Genomic DNA, 25873 nt, shown 5'->3' with positions numbered 1-25873 from the left:
GAAATTAAGAGAACTGCAAGAGGAAATAGATAGCAAAACTATAATAGTGGGAGATCTCAACCTTGCACTATCAGAATTAGATAAATCAAACCACAAAATAAATAAGAAAGAAGTCAAAGAGGTAAATAGAATACTAGAAAAGTTTGATATGATAGATCTTTGGCGAAAGCTAAATGGAGACAGAAAGGAATATACTTTCTTCTCAGCAGTTCATGGAACCTATACAAAAATTGATCATATACTAGGGCATAAAAACCTCAAAATCAAATGCAGTAAGGCAGAAATAGTAAATGCATCCTTTTCAGACCATAATGCAATCAAAATAACATTTAATAAAAAGCCAGGGGAAAATAGACCAAAAAATAATTGGAAACTAAATAATCTTATACTAAAGAATGATTGGGTAAAACAGCAAATCATAGACATAATTAATAACTTCACCCAAGAAAATGACAATAATGAGACATCATACCAAAATGTGTGGGATACAGCCAAAGCAGTAATTAGGGGAAGTTTTATATCTCTACAGGCCTACCTGCATAAAATAGAGAAAGAGAGGGCCAACGAATTAGGTTTACAACTAAAATTGCTAGAAAAGGAACAAATTAAAAACCCCCAGACAAACACAAAACTTGAAATTCAAAAAATAAAAGGTGAGATTAATAAAATTGAAAGTAAAAAAACTATTGAATTAATTAATAAAACTAAGAGTTGGTTTTATGAAAAAACCAACAAAATAGACAAACCCTTAGTAAACCTGATTAAAAAAAGGAAAGAGAAAAAGGAAATTGATAGTCTTGAAAATGAAAAGGGTGAACTCACCACTAATGAAGAGGAAATTAGAACAATAGTTAGGAGCTACTTTGCTCAACTTTATGCCGATAAATTCGATAACTTAAATGAAATGGAAGAATACCTTCAAAAATATAGCTTGCCCAGATTAACAGAGGAAGAAGTAAGTAGTCTAAATAGTCCCATCTCAGAAAAAGAAATAGACCAAGCTATTAACCAACTTCCTAAGAAAAAGTCCCCAGGACCAGATGGATTTACAGGTGAATTCTACCAAACATTTAAAGAACAACTAACTCCAATGCTATGTAAACTATTTGGAAAAATAGGGATTGAAGGAGTCCTACCAAATTCCTTCTATGACACAGACATGGTACTGATACCTAAACCAGGTAGATCGAAAACTGAGAAAGAAAACTATAGACCAATTTCCTTAATGAATATTGATGCTAAAATCTTAAATAAGATATTAGCAAATAGACTTCAGAAAATCATCCCCAGGATAATACACTATGACCAAGTGGGATTTATACCAGGAATGCAGGGCTGGTTTAATATTAGGAAAACTATTAGTATAATTGACCATATTAATAATCAAATTAATAAAAACCATATGATCATCTCAATAGATGCAGAAAAGGCATTTGATAAAATCCAACATCCATTCCTACTAAAAACGCTTGAGAGTATAGGAATAAATGGACTATTCCTTAAAATAATAAGGAGCATATATTTAAAACCTTCAGTAAACATCATATGTAATGGCGATAAACTAGAACTTTTCCCTGTAAGATCAGGAGTGAAACAAGGTTGCCCACTATCACCATTACTATTTAATATAGTACTAGAAACTCTAGCCTTGGCAATAAGAGCCGAGAAAGAGATCCAAGGAATTAGAGTAGGAAATGAAGAAATCAAATTGTCACTTTTCGCAGATGACATGATGGTATACTTAGAGAACCCCAAAGACTCTGCTAAAAAGCTATTAGAAATAATTCAGAATTTTAGCAAAGTCGCAGGATACAAAATAAATCCACATAAATCCTCAGGATTTTTATACATTACCAACACAATCCAACAGCAAGAGATACAAAGAGAAATTCCATTCAAAATAACAGTCGATAGTATCAAATATTTGGGAATATATCTACCAAAGGAGAGTCAGGAATTATATGAGCAAAATTACAAAACACTTGCCACAAAAATAAAGTCAGATTTAAATAATTGGAAAGACATTCAATGTTCTTGGATAGGCCGAGCGAATATAATAAAGATGACAATACTCCCCAAACTAATCTATTTATTTAGTGCTATACCAATCAGACTCCCAAGAAACTATTTTAATGACCTAGAAAAAATAACAACAAAATTCATATGGAAGAATAAAAGGTCGAGAATTGCAAGGGAACTAATGAAAAAAAAGTCAGAGGAAGGTGGTCTAAGTGTACCTGATTTAAAGCTATATTATAAAGCAACAGTCACCAAAACTATTTGGTATTGGCTAAGAAATAGACTAGTTGATCAGTGGCATAGGTTAGGTTCACAGGGCAAGATAGTGAATAAAAATAGCAATCTAATCTTTGACAAACCCAAAGATCCCAAATTTTGGGATAAGAATTCATTATTTGACAAAAACTGCTGGGAAAACTGGAAATTAGTATGGCAGAAACTAGGCATGGACCCACATTTAACACCACATACTAAGATTAGATCAAAATGGGTCCAAGATTTAGGCATAAAGAACGAAATCATAAATAAATTGGAGGAACATGGGATGGTTTACCTCTCAGACTTGTGGAGGAGGAAGGAGTTTGTGTCCAAGGGAGAACTAGAGACCATTATTGATCACAAAATAGAACATTTTGATTACACCAAATTAAAAAGTTTCTGCACAAACAAAACTAATGCAAACAAGATTAGAAGGGAAGTAACAAATTGGGAAAAAATTTTTACAGTTAAAGGTTCTGATAAAGGCCTCATCTCCACAATATACAGAGAATTGACTTTAATTTATAAGAAACCAAGCCATTCTCCAATTGATAAATGGTCAAAGGATATGAACAGACAATTTTCAGATGATGAAATTAAAACTATTTCCACTCATATGAAAAAGTGTTCCAAATCACTATTGATCAGAGAAATGCAAATTAAGACAACTCTGAGGTATCATTACACACCTGTCAGATTGGCTAAGATGACAGGAACAAATAACGATGAATGTTGGAGGGGCTGTGGGAAAACTGGGACACTGATGCATTGTTGGTGGAGTTGTGAAAGAATTCAACCATTCTGGAGAGCAATCTGGAATTATGCCCAAAAAGTTATCAAAATGTGCATACCCTTTGACCCAGCCATACTACTACTGGGCTTATACCCCAAGGAACTACTAGAGAAGGGAAAGGGTCCTGTATGTGCCAAAATGTTTGTGGCAGCCCTTTTCATAGTGGCTAGAAGCTGGAAGATGAATGGATGTCCATCAATTGGAGAATGGTTGGGTAAACTATGGTATATGAATGTTATGGAATATTATTGTTCTATAAGAAATGACCAACAGGAGAAATACAGAGAGGCTTGGAGAGACTTACATCAACTGATGCTGAGTGAAACGAGCAGAACCAGAAGATCATTATACACTTCAACAATGATACTGTACGAGGATGTATGCTGATGGAAGTGGATTTCTTCAACATAGAGAAGAGCTAATCCAATTCCAATTGATTAATGATGGACAGAAACAGCTACATCCAGAAAAGGAACACTGGGAAATGAATGTAAACTGTTATTTTTACCTTCTGAATCCAATTCTTCCTGTGCAACAAAAAAATTCGGTTCTACACACATATATTGTATCTAAATTATACTGTAATATATTTAACATATATAGGACTGCTTGCCATCTGGGGGAGGGGGTTGGGGGAGGAAGGGAAAAAATCTGAATAGAAGTAAGTGCAAGGGATAATGTTGTAAAAAAATTACCCATGCATATGTACTGTCAAAAAATGTTATAATTATAAAATAAAATAAAAAATTAAAAAAAAAAAAAAGAGATAGCCATTGACTTGAATAAACAATTAAAGAAACTAGAAAATCAAAAGTTAACAATCACCAAACATATCAGGAATAGAAATTCTGAAAATCAGAGGAGGGTAAAGAAAAATTGAAAAACCAAAAAAACTTTTTTATAATAAACAATAAAAATGAATTTTTACAAAAGAACAATTTAGTGTACAATTCATTTTTATTTAATTTTTTAAAGGAGAGTAGTAAAAAATCATAGTACCAAAATCAAAATTGTGGATGGAGAATTCACAGAAAATAGAGAAAGCAAAAAATAATTATCAAAAATTGCTATTCCTGATTATATACCAATAATGCTGAAAATGCAAATCAAATGGATGAATATTTTAAAAATGCAAAATACTCAGATTAATAAAATTCAGAACTTATAAATACAAATTGAAATAATAGAGAAGCTATTCATTGTTCATAGTTGGTCAATGCCAACATAATCAAAATGATAGTGCCTAAATTAGCATATCCATGAAAAATCATCAGATTAATATTTCATAAAGGTAAACAAAATAGCATCTCAATTCACTTGGAGTTACAAAAATATGAAGAATTTCAAAAGAAATAATAAAAAAGTAGGAATGATGGAGCAGATGTTAAACTATCTATGAAGCATTAATTATTTAGAACTAGTTCACAAAAGGCAGCATGGTGTGGTAGCTGATCATAGATCCTATCAAAAAAAAAAAAAAGAAGAAGGGGGGAGAGGATTGGAACATACTAGACAAGCAAACAAACTAAATGAACACAATAATGTGATAAATTCAAAATCACAAGTTATTAGGTAAATTAAACAATTTTTAGGAAAACTGGAAAATAGGCAGAAAATAGATGAGGATGAACATGTTACACCATATACTGCCCCTATATCAACAATTAGAGGATGACAGAAAGTGTATCTTTCAGATATTTATAAAGGGGATACATAACTAAACAAGGGATAGAGGAGATCACAACAAACAAAATGGACAATTTTAATTATACTAATTTTTTTTTAATTTTGCATGAGTAAAATGAATGCAGCTAAAGTACAAAAGATATAAAACTGCAGAGTTAAAAATTGTTTCCATTAAATATGTCTGACCTAAAATATAGAGGGAAGGGACACAAAAAGCTTTTCTCAACAAATAAATAAAAAGAGAGGCAGTTTCTACCCTCAAGAGCCCATATTCTGAAGGAAAACAGCAAAAAACAGGAATGTAATAAGATGGTAAGAAGGTACTCTCAGCCAGTCTTAACAACTTTTCCTAAATTCAATGTAAAATAAAATCATATACCTTTATATGTAATGTATAACAATAATTAAATTAATGTGGGAAAGGACTCAAAATTCTTGTCAAGTAGAATAATTGATATAATACTTACAAAATGAAAGAATATCCCTGTTGTAATTAAAATATTTTTTTTAGGGAACGTTTTCTCAAGGAAAGAAGTTTATTTGAATAAGATACCTCCCCTGATAGAATAAAAATTCCTCAAGCAGGAATTATTTCCTTTTTTGTCTTTATAAGCATAGTATCAAATACAAAATAGGTGCTTAAATAATTTTATTTGACTTTTTTAATGGTACAAAACCTTTTCCTCTCTATAAAATATTCTGTTATTCATCTTACTTAAACATGATTAAATACCCCCTAAAATTCTTAATTTAAAAATAATAACTAGATTTTATGTAGTGTAAGTTTTTGAGATTGCAAAACACTTTCTATTCATTATCTTATTTACTTCCAGATTTGTCACAGTGGTATGCTGATTCTAAGATCTGAGTCTAAGTTTATGGTTTTTATAATATTTGATTTTAATAACTTTTATAAATGAGGAAAAATACATTATTTACATATATAGTTCAAAATAGAAGAAATAAATTGTTGAATGCACTTCTAAACCATGATGCTCATTTTTCAATCCTGTCCAGGAATTATGAAAAGATTTAATAAACAGTTGTTTATTGATTTTTATTTGATCCATGGAAACCAATTTTTTCAGTAGATTAAGGATAAATAACTAAATTGGATGCAAGAGGGAATACACAATGAAATCTTCATGCTTTTACTGAGCTCTTTTGAATATTCAAATACACAGCCAATGAGGACATATGGCAAGAAAGTTTTGGGAATCTTTGAAAATAAGTAGACAAATGGCAGGTAAACTACAATGTAAAAATTCAAGGTTAGAGAACTTATGAAGAATAACAAATACAAGTCAAAGATGAGAACTTCTAAGCCATGAGTTATATGTGACCCTGAAGACATTGGAGTGAAGACATGAGCAGCTGAGAATATTCCAAATCAAAAAAGGCAAAGGAAATAAAACTCAAAACATTATATTGTTTTCAAAGGCTTTGTGACCCCAGGAAAGTCACTTAATGTCTTTTTATTTCAGTTTCCTTATCTATAAAAATGGAAATCATTATAGCACCTGCCTTTCAGACTTATGATGATCAAATGAGATAATGCTTATAAAATATTATCTTAGCTCAATGACTGATACAGTGACTATATAAATATTAGCTATTATTGTTGTTGTACTTATTATTACAAGACAATACTATTTAAAGAAAGGAACTTTGCATTTAAAGTCAAGAGGCATGAGGGTTGAATCCTACCTCATATGTTTAAAAACTGATCACAACTGAGTCAATCATTTAGTAATCTTTAAAAACCATAATTCCTGGACATCTTGATGATTTGTAACAGTATAGAGGATTTTCACATTGAGATTTGCCACTACCTCCATCCATTACAAAACAGGGATAATAATATGTCCTATCTGCTACAGAGAGAATACAGGTCTTTACAAAACGCCATATAAATTTCATCTGTTACTAAGACAAAATTCAGTAAGTAGGAAAAATTACAGATCATATATATGAACAGAATAAAGGAGCATGGCATAAAGAAAAGGGTCCTGGCCTTGTCTTCAAGAAAAACAGGTTCACATCTTACTTCATCTACTTACTTTCTCTGGTAACAGTCTCTGGTAACAGAAAAATCATTTAATCTTTAAGAATTTTAAACAATTCTATAAAACTTGTATGTGTTTTATAGATATATAAGCTTTATTTTTCTTGAGGATTTTAGGGGGACATGTATGTTTTCTTTTGCAACATGAGTTTTATAGAAATGTTTAAAAATTAAAGAAATTTTAAATTTTTGTTATAGATAGTTGATCTTCACTGATGACAGACTTCCCATATTGCCAAAACCACACGTGTTTAGCATATTAGTGTCCTTCAGAGTGGAAGAGGAAAAGAAATGATTTCTACAACACTTCCTATGTGTCAAGTGCTGTGCTAAAAGCTTTATAAATATTATTTAATTTATATAGAAAAGGTATTTATAACAGCTCTTTTTGTAATGGCAAAAAAATTGGAAACTGAAGAGAAGCCCACCAATTGGGAATTTATGTGGAATATAAGGATGGAAAACAAAACTGAACAAGGCTTAGTGAAGAATAAACAAAATGATCAAGATGATGAAAAGGTCATCTTGAAAATACAAAGTAAGAAGCTGAGACTATGTATAAATGCAATCTATTCCTTAAATCTAGAATCAATGAGTGGTAAAAGGGGATATGACATAAGACTGAAGCATGGCTAGGGTGGACACAAGCTTATTCTACAAATCCTAGTCCTCAATAACCAGGCATCAAACCCTGAGATAAAAATAAAAGGAACTTTAGACTTGAAACTCTATACTTAGCAAACTCATCGAACTTGTTACTCTTAAAATGGGATCCAGAGTGAAAATGTAAATAAGTTCAAAAAGAACTTTTATTTCTTCAGGATGGAAAAACTCTGTAGCACTGGCAATAAGTGAATATGATCTAGATATACCATAGTAGAAATAGACTTGGAATGAAAAAATTCTGTAGCACTGGCAATAAGTGAATATGATATAGGTATACCATAGTAGAAATTGATTTGGGAGCAGAAAAGGAAGCAAGACTTTGTGACTAGAAAGCCCATACTACCTGATACTAACTTTAAAAAATTGCTTTTTATCTAGAGCCAAACAACTATAGGACTATGAATGGCCGTGCAGTGAATGGTAGTCAGCTGGGAAAAGACTATATCCAATTAAAAAGCCTGTTGCAGCCCATCAGAACTTACTCCAGGGCCAGCTTATATGGGCCCAATATTGGGCGTCCCCGGAAGAATGTCATAGCTCTTCTAGATGGGTAAGTAAAATAGTTTTGAACAAGTGAAAATACAATCCAATAACCTTCACGAGCTCATGACTCCTTCTGTCTCCCAATTATATACTAAATCTCTTGAGGTAGTATGATATAATGGATAGAAGTAATTGAAGTCAGTAAGAGTTGGATTCAAATATCACTGATATTTAGTATTTGTGTAATTATGGACAAGTTACTTAATCTCTTTAAGCCCTTTTAAGATTACAAGATTCTCTAATAGAATAAATTATAAAAGGAGATGTACAAAGAGACTAGGCTTTATATACAATAACATCATGAACCATTTTAGGTTTTTAATTATATTTACAGGAGATAAAGATGACAAACTATTCCAGTGTCTTTGCCAAAAAAAGGAAAAAAAACCCAGTTGCCATCACAAAGAGTTAGACACAACTAAAATGACTCAATAACAACACCAACACAGAAAATAGAAGCAAGGGGATTTTTTAAAAAGTGAAATCATAGGTATAGCAGAGTTTGACATAGTGTCAGAAATGTTAGAACTCAGAATAAGTTGAAAGTAGGATAATTTTTTCTTTAATGGTTTTTATTACTTTAGCAAATAAGCAAGCAGGATAGGTAAGATTGCTACTCAGGGTAGACAGAATGAGGATGAAGAATAATGAAAAGAAGATGTTTAGTAGTTGTTCAAACTTTTGTTTCAGTCCTAGTTTGTTTAAGGCTTTTTCCAACAATGGGGATTATCATTTTGCCAAAAAAAAATTTACAAGAGAAAATGACTGTGTAGTTTATTTTCAAGATAAATGAGGAAACTTTTTTTTTCAAATTGAACAATCTGCTCTTAGAATATTCTTTATTTGCTTGGTTTTGCTGGAATACTTCAGATACCTCTCACTGAAGGGGCATCTTAGTTTCTTATGATTAGGTTCAAAATGCAAGATATTCATTTTGGGTTATATTTCAAGCTTTTTGGAATATATTATCCATTCTCTTCTGCATTTGCTTATAAGTACAGACTGATTTTGTGCTATTAAAATTCCATATCTTTTATATTTGAAAATCTTTCTCTCCAGTTACTTATAAAACTTATTGTTTGGTATTAGAATTGGAAAATTTAATCATAATATGCCTTAGAATTTGAAGTATATAGGTTTGGCTTTTTTTAAGTTTCTTTTTTGAAACTGGATTTAGAAAAAAGAAAGAAAGAAAGGAACTGTATTTTTTCCATTGAGGCTTTGTTTTCCACATTCAGAAGTTTTTGTCAGATTTGTTACATAATATCTTGTATTATGATGTTCAGGTTTTTTGACTTGTGTCCTTCTGGGGGGCCTATGATCCTTAAGTTGTCTTTACACAGCCTATCTTCAAGTTGAATATTTTTTGCTTATATAGAGATAATGTATTCTTTGATATTATTAATATTGACATTGCTGCTTTTTGCTTTATCTTTACCCAGATTGACATTAATATATTTGATTTATTGATCCATTGTTTCTTTCCTTTTTATTTTTTTGCTTTTGTTACAAAGACTTGCCACCTTGGATTCAAGTTTTCCAATTCTGAGAATTATTTCTTCTGTGGAAACCATAAATTATGCCATTTATTTTGTCTAAATCCTTCTTTCAAATTTCTTATTTGTCTCTTGAACCATTGTGGAACATCCTTCTATGGTCCCAGGCTTTTTTAGAATCAACACATTTCTGTGTTTTAGTGGGTAATTATTAAATTTTCTTTATCTTACAATATTTAGAAGTGTTTGTGAACTTTTGGTTGTCTTATGATCCATTTTTACTTCTTTTAATGTCTTCCTAATTAATTTGTCTGCTTATGACATGTTTTTAACTGAGTCTTTTTGTTCCTGAGATCTTTGGTGATTTTAATCTTTTTTTTCCTCCTTTTTTATTATCTTATTACTTTTTGATAACTTCCCCATTGACACAAGGTTTACTTTAAAGCTATCTCAAGCTCCTACCATATTTCTGTATTTGCTTTTCATCCCCCTTAATCCTTGCCCCAAGTAACTTCTGAAGGGATGGTACCCAGATAGAAGCCAGTCACCTTTCCTTTAGGTCCAGTGCAATCTCTCATCCTAGCCCATTTAGTTCTCAGAGGAGCCTAAATCAGCATTTTCTGTTTTTTGTAGAAGTTGGAGAAGGTAGAATAAGTTTCTGCAGTTTTGGGGGTCTTCATCCTAGGGATGGCCCCCAGCCCAATAAAGTCCTACCTTATATTTACCTTCTCCTCCTTTGCATATGGCTAGGTATAGTTGAAGTCTGCTGATTGTTGCAACAAAATGTAGGGATAAAAGCAGGAATGATTTGTGTTGACAGAGACTAAAACAGTAGAGAAAATTCAAAGTGTCATCTAGAGGACAAGCTGATAATTGATTTATATATCCTTACATAACCTGAAGTCTGGTGGGCAAATGCCGAGGGAACTGCTGAGGAAATAGTGTTCACCACCACTGAATTCACGTCTCCTTGGTTTCTTATTCTGTGGAGACAGCTATAATTTCTCTACCTCTGGAACAGATCTTTTTCTTTTGTTTTAGTTTGTTACTGTTTGTTTGTTTTAAAGTAATTGGGGGCTAGAGAAATGCCTTGTGGTCATATGACCCAGAACATACATGACAAGTTTAAGTCACCAGGCTCAGATGATCTATATTCCAGAGTGCTGAAACAAGCTGATATGATTACTCATCTTCGTCAGTGATCTTTTAAATAAGATTGTTGAGAAAAGAAAAGGTATTTCAATCTCAGAAAACAGATAATGTCTTGATTTATTTTTTAAAAGGGAAGGTGAAGCGAATGAAACCTGAAGACTAGAGGCAAAGATTTTGACTTTGATATCTGGGAAGATTCTTGAATATCATTAAAACAATAATTAGTAAATATCTAGAAATGAAAGTGATTTTTGTGATCATACGATACTAATCTCATTTTCTTTTTAAAGAATTATTAGACAGGTTGTTTTTAGTTATTTCAGTCATTTTCAATTTCAGGACTTCCTTTGCGGTTTTCTTGGTAAAGATACTAGAGTGGTTGCCATTTCCTTCTCCAGCTCATTTTATACATTAGGAAACTGAGGCAAACAAGGTTAGGTGATTTTCCCACTGTCACACATCTGGCAAATATCTGAGGTCAGATTTGAAGTTATTAGGAATTTAAGTCTTCCTAAACCCTAATCCCAGAGCTCAATTTGTTCTATCACTTACCTGTTCACTAGACAGCATTGAGGGATTTTATAAGTATGGTTATAGTCTATATAGTCAAAATATATGACAAAATAATAGATAGATTTCTTGTAAACAAGATTAAGAGCTATGAATTAAAGAATAATTTGTTTGGAAGGATTCGATAATTGTTGAATAACTCTTCAAAGAATAATAATTAGTGACTGGATGTCAGCATGGGAGAAGATCTCTCAAAGAGTTCCCTTGAACATTTTTATTTTTATTTATTTTTATTCATTTTTCCAAATTATCCCCTACCTCCCTCCACTCCCTCCCCCCAATGACAGGTAATCCCATACATTTTCCATTTGTTACAATATAACCTAGATACAATATATGTGTGTAAATACCATTTTCTTGTTGCACATTATTAGCTTCCGAAGGTATAAGTAACCGAAGGTATAACTGGTTAGATAGACAGTAGTGCTAACAATTTACATTCACTTCCCAGTGTTCCTTCTCTGGGTGTAGTTATTTCTGTCCATCATTGATCAACTGGAAGTGAGTTGGATCTTCTTTATGTTGAAGATTTCCACTTCCATCAGAATACATCCTCATAAAGTATTGTTGTTGAAGTGTATAGTGATCTTCTGGTTCTGCTCATTTCACTCAGCATCAGTTGATTTAAGTCTCTCCAAGCCTCTCTGTATTCCTCCTGCTGGTCATTTCTTACAGAGCAATACTATTCCATAACCTTCATATACTATAATTTACCCAACCATTCTCCAGTTGCTGGACATCCATTCAACTTCCAGTTTCTAGCTACAACAAAAAGAGCTTCCACAAACATTTTGGCACATACAGGTCCCTTTCCGCTCTTTAGTATTTCTTTGGGATATAATCCCAATAGCAGCAATGCTGGATCAAAGGGTATGCACAGTTTGATAACTTTTTGGGCATAGTTCCAAATTGCTCTCCAGAATGGCTGGATTCTTTCACAACTCCACCAACAATGTATCAGTGTCCCAGTTTTCCCACATCCCCTCCAACATTCATCATTATTTGTTCCTGTCATCTTAGCCAATCTGACAGGTGTATAGTGGTATCTCAGAGTTGTCTTAATTTGCATTTCTCTGATCAGTAGTGATTTGGAACACTCTTCCTTGAACATTTTTATTAGCTGAATACATGCATTTCAAATTTATAAATAATAAATACCAATGTAAGAGGGATAGCTGACAGAATCAAGGATCTCAAAAGATCTTGATAGATTAGAGGAAGACATTAAAAAAGCGAAATATAATAGAAATACATTTAAATCTTAGGCCTGGATTCCAAAATGAGCTTTACAAGTACAAGATATAAGTACAAGGATAAATATGACTAGGAATTAGGTTAGAAAAAAAATTGTTAGGTTTTAGTGGGGGGAAAGCTCAATATGAGTCAAGTGTGATTTTGCAGCCCCCATAATCTAATTTAATCTTGGACTATATTAAAACATTCTTAACCTTCATGAAAATTATAGGCCAGGCCTACTAGACTCACTCTACCTTAGGTCTTAAAATGTTCAGCTCTAGAAACTACTTTTTAGAATGCTCACTAGTACAAACTGGGGAATTTCCAGGGAAAGGCAATCAAGATAGAGAGCTTTGAAAACATTCTATAGGTCTGGAGGTACTTGCTTATAATCACTACTCTTTGGGGAAAATGAAGAAGATGGCAGATTGTTTAGGCTCAGGAGTTTTGAGCTGTAGGTCAATTAAAAACAGTGAGGAGTCTGCACTAAGTCCAGCACCAATATGGTGATATACTGGGAACAAAGAAAAACTGAAGTTTCCTAAGGAGATGTTAACCAGCTCAGTGAGAAAAATGGAGACCAATGCTTCGTTGTCAATCAGTACTAGAACTGGGTCCATGCATGTCTGTTACACTTTCATCCTGGGAAAGACAGAGAGATCCTGTTTTCTTTCTTTTTTTCCAATTTATTTTTTATTATAGCTTTTTATTTACAAAACATATGCATAGGTAATTTTTCAATATTGACCCTTGCAAAATCTTGTGTTTCAAATTTTCCCCTCCTTACCCCCATTCTCTTCTCTAGATGGCAGGTAGTCCAATATATGTTAAATATGTTAAATCCAGTATATGTATACATATTATACAGTTTTTAAAAGGCAAAAATGTTTAAAAATCATTTTACATGTTATTGGGAAGATACTGAAATACTACTTTTTTTAAAAAAATTCTCATATTCTGGGGCTAAATGATCATTTGGGGCTTTTCTAAGCTTCAACTTTCTGTAATTGTCATTTGTTTTTAATAAATGACATTAAATTTTGTGAATAATTTTTGATTTCTTCTTCCACTCTCATTTTGAAATCCAGACAGAAACAGAAGAGGGAACTTTCTTTTTTGCCTTGTCATGACACAGAGGACTCTGAAATGTTGGCACAGAATGAAGCATCTCCCCATAACCCTATGGGAAGTTACATTAGTCAAGTTCCTTCTGTATCCAGGATATTGTCCCAGTCTCAAATTTGTCAGAAAAAAAATTATTTTTATGCTTCTCCAGTAGTTCAGTGCTTAGAATTATGAGCAGAGTCTTCTGAGATAATGCTCTAATCCCTCTCTTAATTCTTCTTTTGTATACAGAAGTCTCCCAGTTAATGAAAGAATTGTGAATATAAAGCAATATTCTTGATTCTGTATGCATAGACAAAACAGACTTGGCAAGGCTTCATGTCCCTTTGACCCTGCCATTTCTCTGCCACAAATTCACTGTTTATGATACTTTTTTGTATTTGATTGATATATTTAATATTTCCCCAGTTACATTCAAGATAATTTTTTACATTTGTTTTTAATTTTTTTAGTTCTATGTTCTCCTTCTTATACCCATTCACAATTAAGAAACCAATTGTGAAGTCATGCAAAACATTTTCATAAAAGTCAAATTGTGAAAGTATAGATCTCCTATCCTGATGAAAATAAAAACCTTCAAGAAAAATTAAGTTTGAGAGAAAACTAGAGACGTACACAGAGAGAGACAGAGAGGAAGAGAGACAGAAACACAGAGAGGGGCAGGAGTGGGGAGAGAAAGAGAAAGGGGGGAGAGAAAGAGAAAGGGGGGATGAGAGAGAGAGAGGAGAGAGACAGAGAGACAGAGAGAGAGGTAGGGGAGAGAGGGGGAGAAACAGAGGAGAGAGAGGGGGGGAAAGAGAGAGGGAGAGAGAGAGAAAGAGAGACAGAGAGAGAGGGAGGGAGAACAAACTTCAATCTGTAGTCAGACACAATCAGTTCCTTCTCTGGATATGGATACAATTTTTCATCATAAGTCCTTCAGAGTAGTCATGGATGATTGTACTACTGAGAATAACAAAGTTTGATGCTTTCTGGTGGTGGTGGTGGTGGTGGTGGTGGTGGTGGTGGTGGGGTGTGTGTGTGTGTGTGTGTGTGTGTGTGTGTGTGTACATAAAGAGATGCATATGGCTTAGCTTATCCAAATATGGTGCTAACACACTTATGTAGGATGGTCGGATGAACTAGAAAGAGCCCTGCCTTTAAAATGAGAAAACTCCCGTTTGAATTTGGGTTACACTTATGACCCTCAGTCAGCATAGAATTGTAGCTGACATTCGCATCACTCTAACATTTGCTTCTATCCTATCCTGACAGTCACCTGACAGGCATTATCCCACCCATTTTACAAATGAAGAAACTTTGACCAAGACTTTGACTTGGTTGTAGGAGCACAGATGAATAAATGTCAGAAGTGGCATTCTAAGTGCCATTATTTCTGACTTCCATTGGCCCATACTGCCCCCTCAAGAGGCTGCTCTGAGCATTTCCTTCCCTGGGGCTGGGAGTTGACAGTTTTGTAAAAGGTTCTCTGATCCCCCATATGAAGAACAAGCAAATCTTTATTGCAGGAGAGAAAATAGATCCTTGCTTGGATTTTGTCATGACCTCTTGTCATGTGGGAGCAGAGCTCATCTTCCTCCCAGATCTGAGGGCAGAGAAGAATAGAGCTGGGAGGTTGGACTCAGCACTGTCGGTGTCATGAGGATGATATAGGGCTCTGCTCTGGCCGGAAAGCTGTCTCCAGTACATGAGCTCAGCCCAGTGGGAAGATACACAGCTGGGGACAATTTGCTTCAAGTAATTATCACAATGTTATTTCTAATAATTGCTCTGTTTTGTTTCAACTATAAACTATTGAACCAAAATGCAGCAGAGAAAAAGAAAGTAAATCCTTTCTTTTGGGTTCATAATCGGAGAGACTGCTGTCCCACTATCCCTGGAGAGAAAATAGAGCTTCCAAACAGCTGGTATGGGCTCAACAGAAGGAGCGTTCATTGACAGTGGGGATTTTTTGCTCCCTACTGGTGAATATTGTTGATTGCTCCTTTAGTTCAACAGATATTTATTAAGGCCCTACTATGTGTTGTTGCCTAGAGCCAGTACTCTTTTTTTCATGTGGGGGAAATTGGGGCTATGTGATTTGCCCACAGTAACATAGGTAGTAATTATCTGTGGTCATATTTGAACTCAGGTCTTCCTGCCCCCAGGGGTGGTGCTCCATCCAATGTACTATTTACCTATCCCTTAGAGCCTTAACTCTTGGTGGGATCTTTTAAAAAAACATTCTTAATAGTCATTTAAATTTTTTTTTAGTTCAGATTCTCCTACTCTCTAGCCCCTTCCTCAACCTTTGAGAAATCAATGAATATAATTTGGTAGAGACTTAATAAGCATTTATTGAATTGAATTGTGCTGGGGGTAGGGATGGTACAAAAACAAATGTGAAATAAAGTTTTTTGTTCAAAAAGACTAAAATATTAGAGCTCTGAATCCCTTTTCTCTCAAATATGTTTCCTATCTTCTATTTTCACTTAGAGGGGTTCTCTCCTGATCTTAATTGTAGACCTTCTACTTACTCTAGACCTTAAGAATTGTTATTAAAAAAATTATATCCAGTGGTGTGATGCTAAATAAGTTAAATTGAATGAATGATGAAATACATTAATATTTGTACATGGTAGCAGATGCTACATAATAATTTTTCCCTTCTCTTTTATTTCTAAATGTTTAACAATGGACTCTCCAAAAAATGACCCACTTTTAAGTTTAAGCTACACCATTAATATTTTTTTCAGCATTTTCTGACGTCTAGAGCAATAGAATAACAGTGTCCAATAGAAGGGAAACAGTATTCCAGAACCTTTTTTTTAGACCAGATTAAAATGTAATTGGGAGATGTTTCACAAAATAAGTAGAAATAGGAAAAGAATATAGATAATGTGAATGTGTTGTTTTCATCTGAAGGCTTTTGGCCATTAGTGTCTTCAGAGTTTGAGATCTGTTCTTCCCTATCTCCATAATAGCCATCTATGGTCAGAGCTCTTTGTGCTTTTTTTGCTCCTTTTTAAAAGTTGAGGTCTGTTCTTAGGGCAAAGGGAAGATGATCCCAAGCTTCCTCGATAGGCTACACTGCTGGGTAGTTATGATCAAGTCCCACTTGTTATCCTGGGGTCAAGTACTCACTATTTGCCTTCTGTAATTGCATTGGAGGTCTTACAACTAGTCTGCTGATCCACTGGCTTTCGAATCATGACAGAATAGCCAATGCTGCTGTGTTTTGGCTAAGAGCCTCTCAGTAGATTCTCCTCAGAGACCTCTCTGCCCTAGGCCTCCCTGCCCTATATCTGAGATGGGCTACATCTCCCCTATCTGATTGAGACAGACCTTTCCTGAAGTTCTTTGTAATATCTTCTACCGGAAACTTGTTGCACTCCAAATATTTGTGGGTTCTGTCACTCCAAAACCTATTGAGAGGCTTGATAAGGTGTTGATTCTGAGGAGAGCCAGGAACTCCATCAAAGATCTGTTTACTCTCCTCCATTTTGGTTCTATCCCCTGAATGTGTAATTTTCTAACTCAATTTGTCCTGGCAGGGTTTATTGGCAATGTTTCTATTTGAGTTTGATACTATCAGTTAAAGTCAACAAACATATTAACCACCTACTGAGTGTCAGGCTCTGTTCTCTCTACCCTCAAAGAGCTCCTAATCCAATTCAGGAAACAAAAAGCAAACAAATATACATATATATATATATATATATATATATATATGTGTGTATATGTATACATATATATGAAATAATTAAGATATGGAAAGCACCAGAATTAATTGGTTCAGGCAGTGAAATAATAAATTAAGCCTTGATTGATACTGTTTGCCAAAGTTAAAAATCATCACATCCCTGCCTACTATTCCCTAAAATGGAGGAGGGAGAAGGAGCAAACTATAAGGTAGTATGTTGAAAAGAGCCTTAGGCTGACAATCAGAAGAACCCATTCAAGTCCCAACTTCCCCACTGGCTACAACATCCCCCTTTCATAATGTGAGGCATCCAACTGTGTTCCTCTGTACTTCCCTATCTATAAAATGGAGATGATGCCATCATGCCTGCATTTATTTAGTGAAAAGTGCCTCATGCAGATGTGTGCCTGAGGGAGGATGGTTCTCTGAACTAATCATTCATCTTGATTTGTAAATGACTCATTGACTATGTCTCTAACTTTTCCAGGGGCCACTAAATAGTTACAAGCTGAAGTGAATATTAGATTAAGAATCAAACCAAATGAGAAGAATCCTAAGTAGTGAAATAAAATTCTTTTTTTTTTTAAATTGAAGCTTTTTATTTTCAAAATATATGCAAGGATAATTTTTCAAAACTGAATCTTGAAAAACCCTGTGTTCCCCTTTTCTACCTTTTCTTCCCACTCCCTCTCCTAGATGGATGCAATCCAATATATGTTCAACATAGTAAAATATATGTTAAATCCAATAGAGATATACATATTTATACAATTATCTTGCTGCACAAGAAAAATCAGATCAAAAAGTAAAAATAAAACAACATAAAATAAAATGAGAAAGAAAATAAAATTCAAGCAAACCACAACAAAAAAGTGAAAATGCTGTGGTGTGATCTGCCCTCAGTTCCCACAGTCCTCTCTGTGGGTGTAAATGGTCTATTGGAACTGGCCTAAATAACATTATTGTTAAAAAGAACCATGTCCATCAGAATTGATCGTTGTGTGATCTTGTTGTTGCTGTGTATAATGATCTCCTGGTTCTGCTCATTTCACTTAGTATCAGTTCATGTAAGTCTCCCAGGCCTTCCTGAAATCATTCTGCTGGTCATTTCTTACAGAACAATAATTTTCCAAAGCATTCATATAACACAACTTATTCAGCCATTCTCCAACCGATGGGCATCCACTTAGTTTTCAGTTTCTTGCCACTACAAACAGAGCTGCCACAAACATTTTTGCACATGTGGGTCCCTTTCCCTCCTTTAAGATCTCTTTGCTATATAAGCCCAGTAGAAACACTACTGGATCAAAGGGTATGCACAGTTTGATAACCCTTTGGACATAGTTCCAAATTGCTCTCCAGAATGGTTGGATCTGTTCACTTCACCAATAATGTGTCAGTGTCCCAGTTTTCCTACATCCCCTCCAATATTTGCCATTATCTTTTCCTTCATCTTAGCCCATCTAACAGGTGTATAGTAGTACCTCAGAGTTGTATTAATTTGAAATTCTCTGATAGTGATTTAAAGCACCTTTTCATATAACTATAAATGGTTTCAGTTTCTTCATCTGAAAATTGATAATATCCTTTGACCATTTATCAATTGGAAAACGGCTTGAATTCTTATGAATTTGAGTCAATTCTCTTTGTATTGTAGAAAGAGGCCTTTATCAGAACCCTTGAATGTAAAAATGTTTCCCCAATTTATTGCTTCCTTTCTAATCTTATCTGAATTAGTTTTGTTTGTACAAAAACTTTGTAACTTAACAGAGAACTTTAAAATTCTCTACTGTCTGTTCAATAATGATCTCCAAATCTTCTTTGGTCATACATTCCTTCGTTCTATATAGATCCGAGACTGAAGTAAAATTCTTGAAGAGACTAGATAAGTAATGAAGTCATTATTAAATGTCAGAACTAAAAAGAACCCTTTTGTTTTATAGATGATGTACCTTAGTCCTGGAGAAGGGAGACTTGTCCAAAGTCACATGTCTCACTTTCTTTGGTATCCAGGTGATTAGTCTGTAGAAATTTGGGCGCCAAGTGGAGAGAGAAGCTAGAGCCAGACTCATTGAGAGAGAATAGAAACTGCTCAAGTCTGGAGCCTAGATGTCTCCACAACTGGATTCTGTGTGGGTTTTCACCTCACTATTTCAAGTGGTAGAGGATTGTATTGGTTAAATTCATGGACTCTCTACACTTTGTAAATGGCGTGCCTTTCTTGCTGTGGGCAAAAAAAAAATCATCTTTTGGTAATTGCTTGCTCCCCTATTATTTTATTTTTGTGAATAAGATGCTGAGCTTGTGACTGATCAGAGCCATGTGTGTATTTTTTAAGTTGCAGAGTCTACTCTTGAACCCATTTTCAGAATTACAGCCTTTCACTATGCCCAGCATGTCAACCTATGAGTGTGTGTGTTTATATCTAGATACACATGAGACATGTGCATGAAGTAATAGAAATTTCTCCTTCATTTTCTTTGCAAGGACTATGGGAGACAAAGATTGGAAGGAGACACAGAGAGAGAGAGGAAAAAGATGGAGGTGGAGGTGGAGAAAGAGAAAAATAGAGATGGGAGAGAGAAGAAACAGAAACTAAGAAAGACAAAGAGAGAGGAGGGACAGAAGAGAAATGAGATAGAAAAAGAAGAGAGAAACAGAGAAAGAAGAGAAATAGACAAGAGAGAGATAAAAGAGAGAGACAGTCAAAGAGATAGAGGGAGGGAGGAAAAAAGGAGAGACAAATAGATACAGAGAGGGAGGGAAGGATAGAAGAAGAAAGAAAGGGAGAGAGACAAACAGAAGGGGGAAGAGGGGTGAAGGGAGACAGAGACAGAAACAGGGGGAATATATAAAGTAGATTGTGGAGCCAATAGGAAAAATCTCCATTTCTCAGAAAATGTGGGACATGCTTAAAAAGAGTAGCAAAGTTTCCTGAAAGACTGAGGACTAAGGAAAGAAGCTTCGAAAAGAAAGTCAAGAAGTTGCCTTTGGGTAAAGTGTGAAGGCTCCTCAGGCAAGCAAAGATAAACAAGGATCCTTAGTGGTAGGAATGATATAGTGGCAGATAGCTGAGTCACAATTGGAACCCAGGTCTTCTGACCTCAAATCCAGCCATCTTTTGAATATTTTAAAAATACCACCATGGACTTCAAAATAATTTTGAACTTTAACTAAGGTTTCTGTGATTAAATAGGTCATTTTATGGAATTGTAGATACTGCCTATTGACAAAGGGAGAAAACTCAATCTTCTTAACTCTTGGAACATACAGTCTTTAGGGCATATGCTACCGATTGTACAGGATTAATTCTTTTTTCCTGGGAGCAAGATTCAGTACACAGCTTTCTGGGTCACACTCTGAAGTCTGGGAGAGAGAAATACACCCATAAGGCTATGAATAAAGATGTGCCTTATTATAAAAGAGAGCTGTGATACCCCCTCGGGGAGAAGGCCTGACAATATTTCAGGCACGTCATGCATGCAGGTGGATAACAAAAAGAAAGAAATTCTCCCATATTTGAGGATCCTTGGGGATGAAAAGAACTCTAGAAATGTAAGGGGATATTTTACTTTTATTTATAGTGGTGATTCAGCTCCAAACAAGATGACCACATGCTGAACCATCTACCAAAGTCAGGTCTGCCTCCTTTATTACAGGTGCTTAGTTTATGTCTCCTATCTTTGCTGGAGAAGTTCCCACTCTTTCATGTAGCTGAACCTTGAGATAAGAGCCCAGCTCACTCTATTCTTAAAAGGATCACCTATTCTGGTGTTTTTATCACCAGAATCCTGATTTTATCAGGTAACGATCTTTAAAAGTTCTATGGCTTCTCTTTCCCACTACTGAGGCAGCAGGTTTGGGTACCTTTTGGGAAAACATGTCTTCCAAATTCTGTGTGGTCCTCCACTTCCACATCTAGTGGCTCCATTCCAAGGAAAGGAATAGACTGATGCTCAGGGACTCACTGATGATACTAGAACCTCACCTGAATGTTAGCTTCCCAGCGGTATTTCACTTTTGTTTCCCTTTCTGACAGTAGGATTCTGCATGTTATTCCATCGCTCATATTTTTCTATTTTTCTGGCTGGGAATTTTGCAGCTGTGTTGAAGTTAGTCATCTATTCTTTGTGAGGCTTTTTTTTTCTGTTCAAGCCACTTAGGATTCAAGACTCAAGGTGATTGCTACCAATATCTGTGAATGATTTTCCAACCCATCGTTGAGAGTTAGAAATCCTCTTATAAAAGATTTCCAAGACATTAGTAAGGTACACTATACCTACTATTATTGTTAGGTGGTAAAATGCATTAAGCATTGGACCTAGAATCACAAAGGATTCCTTCTATTACTACTGCTACCACCACCACCACCAGCACTACTACTACTTCATCTACTCTCATTACTACTACTTCTACTACTTCTACTACTTCTACTACTATTAGGACAGCTGTGTGGCAACAAAGTGTATTAAGTACCATATTACTACTACTACTACTACTAATACTACTACTACTACTTCTACTACTTCTACTCTTACTATTACTACTATCATTACCACTACTATTACTACTACTATTAGTCCAGCTGTGTGGCAATAAACTGTAAGCACTGGATTACTACTACTCTACTACTATTATTCTTACTACTACCATTACTACTACTATTATTAGGACAGCTGGATGGCAACAAAGTGCATCAGTCATTGGATTACTACTACTACTAGCCTTTAGATGGTGAAGTAGATAGAATATTAGACTGGAACCAGGAAGGTTCAAATTCTTTTTTTTTTCTCTCTTTTTCAAATTCTTGTTTGAAGAGGTCTCTTAAAACAAGATATATTTTCAAGAAGATATCTCAAATATCTGTTTCAAATATTTTCTAACTGTGTGATCCTGGTCAAGTCACTTAGTAGCTTCAATTTCCTTACCTGTGAAATGGTTTGGTGGGAAGATCAAATGAGATAATATATGTAAAGTACTTTGTAAATCTTAAAACACTATATAAAGTCTAGTTATTATTACTACTTTTACTTGATAACTGTATATTTACAAAGCACTTGACTACATAAGCTATCTTATTTTAGATTCACAGCAACTCTATAAATATGATTGTAATTACAGTCAGTTTTCAATATTTATGAGTTTAACTTTTATGACTTCAAGCATCCTTGTGATTTTATGAATAAACTCCTTTTCATTGACATTGGCAACTAAGCACTTTTATGGCTATGTGCAGTAGAAAAAAAAAAAAGGCAGATGTGTGTAAATTTGTGGAGTGGCTGATGTCCTACTAGGTGCTTCCCTACACTTCTTCACCTTATCACTATTGAGTCAAGAGATCCTCATGCATTTTCATTGTTTGCCTTTAAAATTGAAGTTTAGAATTGCAATTATGCCCCCCAAAGCATAGTGAAAATCCTTTGGACTCTAAAACTAAGTGGGTAAAGTCAATGATGTGACTTAGTGACACAATAAAGGTGTTAGACGTACTTTACATTGCAATGCCTATAGCTGCTATCAATCATATCAATCATAAATTTGCTATTAGGGAATTTATAATTTGTTATATCCAATGAGAGGAGGGAAATATTTATAATACTACAGATTTTATGTGTTAGAAAAAAAGTGATTATCTTTTGAAATCAAAGTTGTTTTTTTAATTGAGATGCTAACACAAAAGGTTACAGAATTCCAGGGAATTACCAGCAAAAAAAAATGTTTTGTGTGTTACCAATTTTATTTTGTATCCTGTGTTTGATGGGCAGTTTTTCTGCTCAGCTGCTATTGAGACATTTTTCTTCTATAGCAGTGCCTCTCTGTCCTTAGAAGGCAGTATTCCATCCCTACATTTTCCATTTCTAGAACATAAATCGAAATCTGCCTTTCTAAAACTTATTTAGCCTAGATGTTCTTTCCTTGTCCAAATTTTGCCACATGGTAGTAATTGATTTCATTTGGACATATTACATTCTTAGAATATCTTAGTTTGTGAGGGTTAGATAGACGGGATGTTTGAACAGAAGACGTGGGACATTTGGAAGGAGAAAGAAATGGAAATCTGAGATAATTTTGGAATATATTTTTTAAAAGGAGCCAGCTAAAATGGATAGAAAGTCAGGTCTGGAGTCATGAAGACATGAATTCAAATCCAGCCTCAGACATTAGCATTGTAGTCTTGAGAAAGTCACTCTGCTTGTTTTAAATTACTAGAGAAATAACAAACCATTTCAGTATCTTTACCAAATATGGTGCATGTAGAGTCCAAGTACAGCCCATGAGGTCATGATGAATCTGACATGACTGAACAACTTTTATAGAAGCAGCTTTTAGGAACTAATGTTTTTTGGATAATTTAGGAATGTATAGCTTAGTTTGCTCATATAATAGTATTTGACATGACAGTATTTTTCTGCACAATAATTCTAAGCTCATGAATTGAATTTGCAGCAAAAAAATTATATTTTTGTTGCAAACTCAGGTAGAATGTAAGCCCTTGAAGGCAAGGACTGTTTCATTTATATCTCTGCATTCCCTGGGGTGTAGCGCGGACTTCTGCTAGTGTTTAATACCAATTGACTGAAATAGAATTGACTACTTATAGATCTTAGGAAGTCAAATCTCTTAACATGAGTTAGTTTATGAGAAGCAGGCAGAAACATAAACCAAGAGTATCTAACAACATTATGAAAGAAAAAAAAAAGCATCAAGTCACAGAAATGAGAATAGTCTGCAAAGAGCTTGGGATTTGAAATCACACATTCTGGCTTCCTATCCTGCCTCTGCTCCTTATTTCCTATATGACATTTTTTAACATGAAAAGACAGGGAAGTGATGTTCTCCGGTCCCTCCCTCTCTGTTCTCTGCTCTGAGAAAGTCTGCAAAACACTTTATATCCATTATCTTCCTTGGTTCTTAGGTATTACAGATGTTATTTCCCCCGAGTTACAGATGAGTTCCTGTGCTTTCTAGTCTTGTATCATTCCCCAGGGGCAAACAGATAACAGTGAGTTTCAGATTCAGGAAAGAAAATGAGGGCAAAATAATAATAAAAATAATTTTTAAATGTAAAACTTTAAAATTCACCAAGTACAATTTTTGCCATCTGGGACTGTGTCTAATCAGCTTTATTTTCTGAACCGTTGCCATTAGCAAGATGTTGCCATCTACATTAACATCTAAAAATGGAAGATTTGTTTCTCTGTAAGTCTGCCATTTGAGAATGTGTGTGGTCATCCACTAGCACTTAGACATATGTGGTTCACTTGACAGTATTTTCATATAATCTCTTCCCTACAAAATAACTCAATAAAGAAATGTTTCCATATGCTAGGAAAATTGACCTATTTTACTGAGGGTGGTTATGGGATATTGTAGGTCAGTGGTAACTTTCATGCAGATATTCACTGAATAATGGCACTGTCTTTGGAGTTCACCATAAAATAGTTTTCCAGTCTAGTGGGTATTACATTGCTGCAAAGACAAACTAGACAATTTTGCCTTGAAATATTGGGTCAAAAGGATTTGAAGAATAATTACACATAGGTTACAATGTATGAATGCTGCTAGGCCATAATTTTAATCTTCAAATAAATTTAAACATTTTTCAGCAAGGAAGGATTAGCTTTTTTGTGCAGAAACTGAGAATGCAGCCTCAGACACTTACTAGCTGTGTGACTCTGAGCAAGTCACTTAATCCTGTTTCCTCATCTTTAAAATCAACAGGAGAAGGCAATGGCAAACTACCCCAGTATCTTTGCCAAAAAACTCAAAATGGACCACAAAGAGTTGGATATGATTGAAATGACTGAACAACAGGTAGAAGCTGAGGCTTTTAGGTGTGCTTTTTGAGAAACAGGTCAAAGTCTCAGGTCAATCACATTTATAGATATACAACCTAAGCTTTTTTCTATATCCAAGGCATTTCACCTTTTTAGTGGATACCAAGTAGAGAGAAATATAGGTCTTAAGATCCTGGAATAGCACTGCCACCACTTTCACATACAACCTCATTATCCTGAACTACCCACTTATCTTCTGTGGGCACTTGAATCTAACTTGAGTCAATTCAACTTAGTAGCATGTTTCCTCAAACTTCTATTCCCTCATGGCCCTGGGAAGAGGTCAGAATAACTTGAAGTGAACTATTGGTACTATTTTTTAGTCATTTAGCATGTAATCCACTGGTAAGCTGGTCATTTCATACAAACATATGTGTAATAATGTCATTCTCATTATTTGGTATGTTTATGTTTTAAGTTCACTTCAGCTCAAACAATACCAGTGATAATGTTATGTCTGTGATTCACCTAATCCCCCAATCCTTTTCTCTATTCTATACTTTTTTCCTGTTTTTCTTACTGACAGTTATAAAATTTAAAACTACTTCAATTTTTATTGCACTTTTTTAATGTCCCCTTCTTGAAATTTCTTTGTTCCTATCTAAGGAGACTCAATTTTCTATACTGTGACATTAAAGGCCAACTCTTCTCTAAGATGGAAATTTTATGAGTATCAGCATTACTGTTTCTAGAAATGATATATCAATTAAGTGACTTATGAATTGACTTGTCATCCCTATAAAA

General features: G+C 34.5%; 1 protein-coding gene across 2 annotated transcripts in view; it reads left to right on the top strand.

Moving 5' to 3' along the window:
• Nucleotides 1-25873, top strand: part of HPSE2 (heparanase 2 (inactive)) — a 703263-nt gene that overhangs the window by 411254 nt on the left and 266136 nt on the right. For both annotated transcript variants that reach the window (XM_074296035.1, XM_074296034.1), the window contains exon 5: nucleotides 7866-8037. In XM_074296035.1, coding sequence (XP_074152136.1) covers nucleotides 7866-8037 — 172 coding nt within the window. The remainder of the gene's footprint in view (nucleotides 1-7865; nucleotides 8038-25873) is intronic.

Source organism: Sminthopsis crassicaudata, chromosome 2 (assembly GCF_048593235.1).
Source record: "Sminthopsis crassicaudata isolate SCR6 chromosome 2, ASM4859323v1, whole genome shotgun sequence".
NCBI lineage: Eukaryota > Metazoa > Chordata > Mammalia > Dasyuromorphia > Dasyuridae > Sminthopsis > Sminthopsis crassicaudata.
The sequence above is the reverse complement of the archived record's forward strand: the minus strand, read 5'-3'. Positions and strand labels throughout refer to the sequence as shown.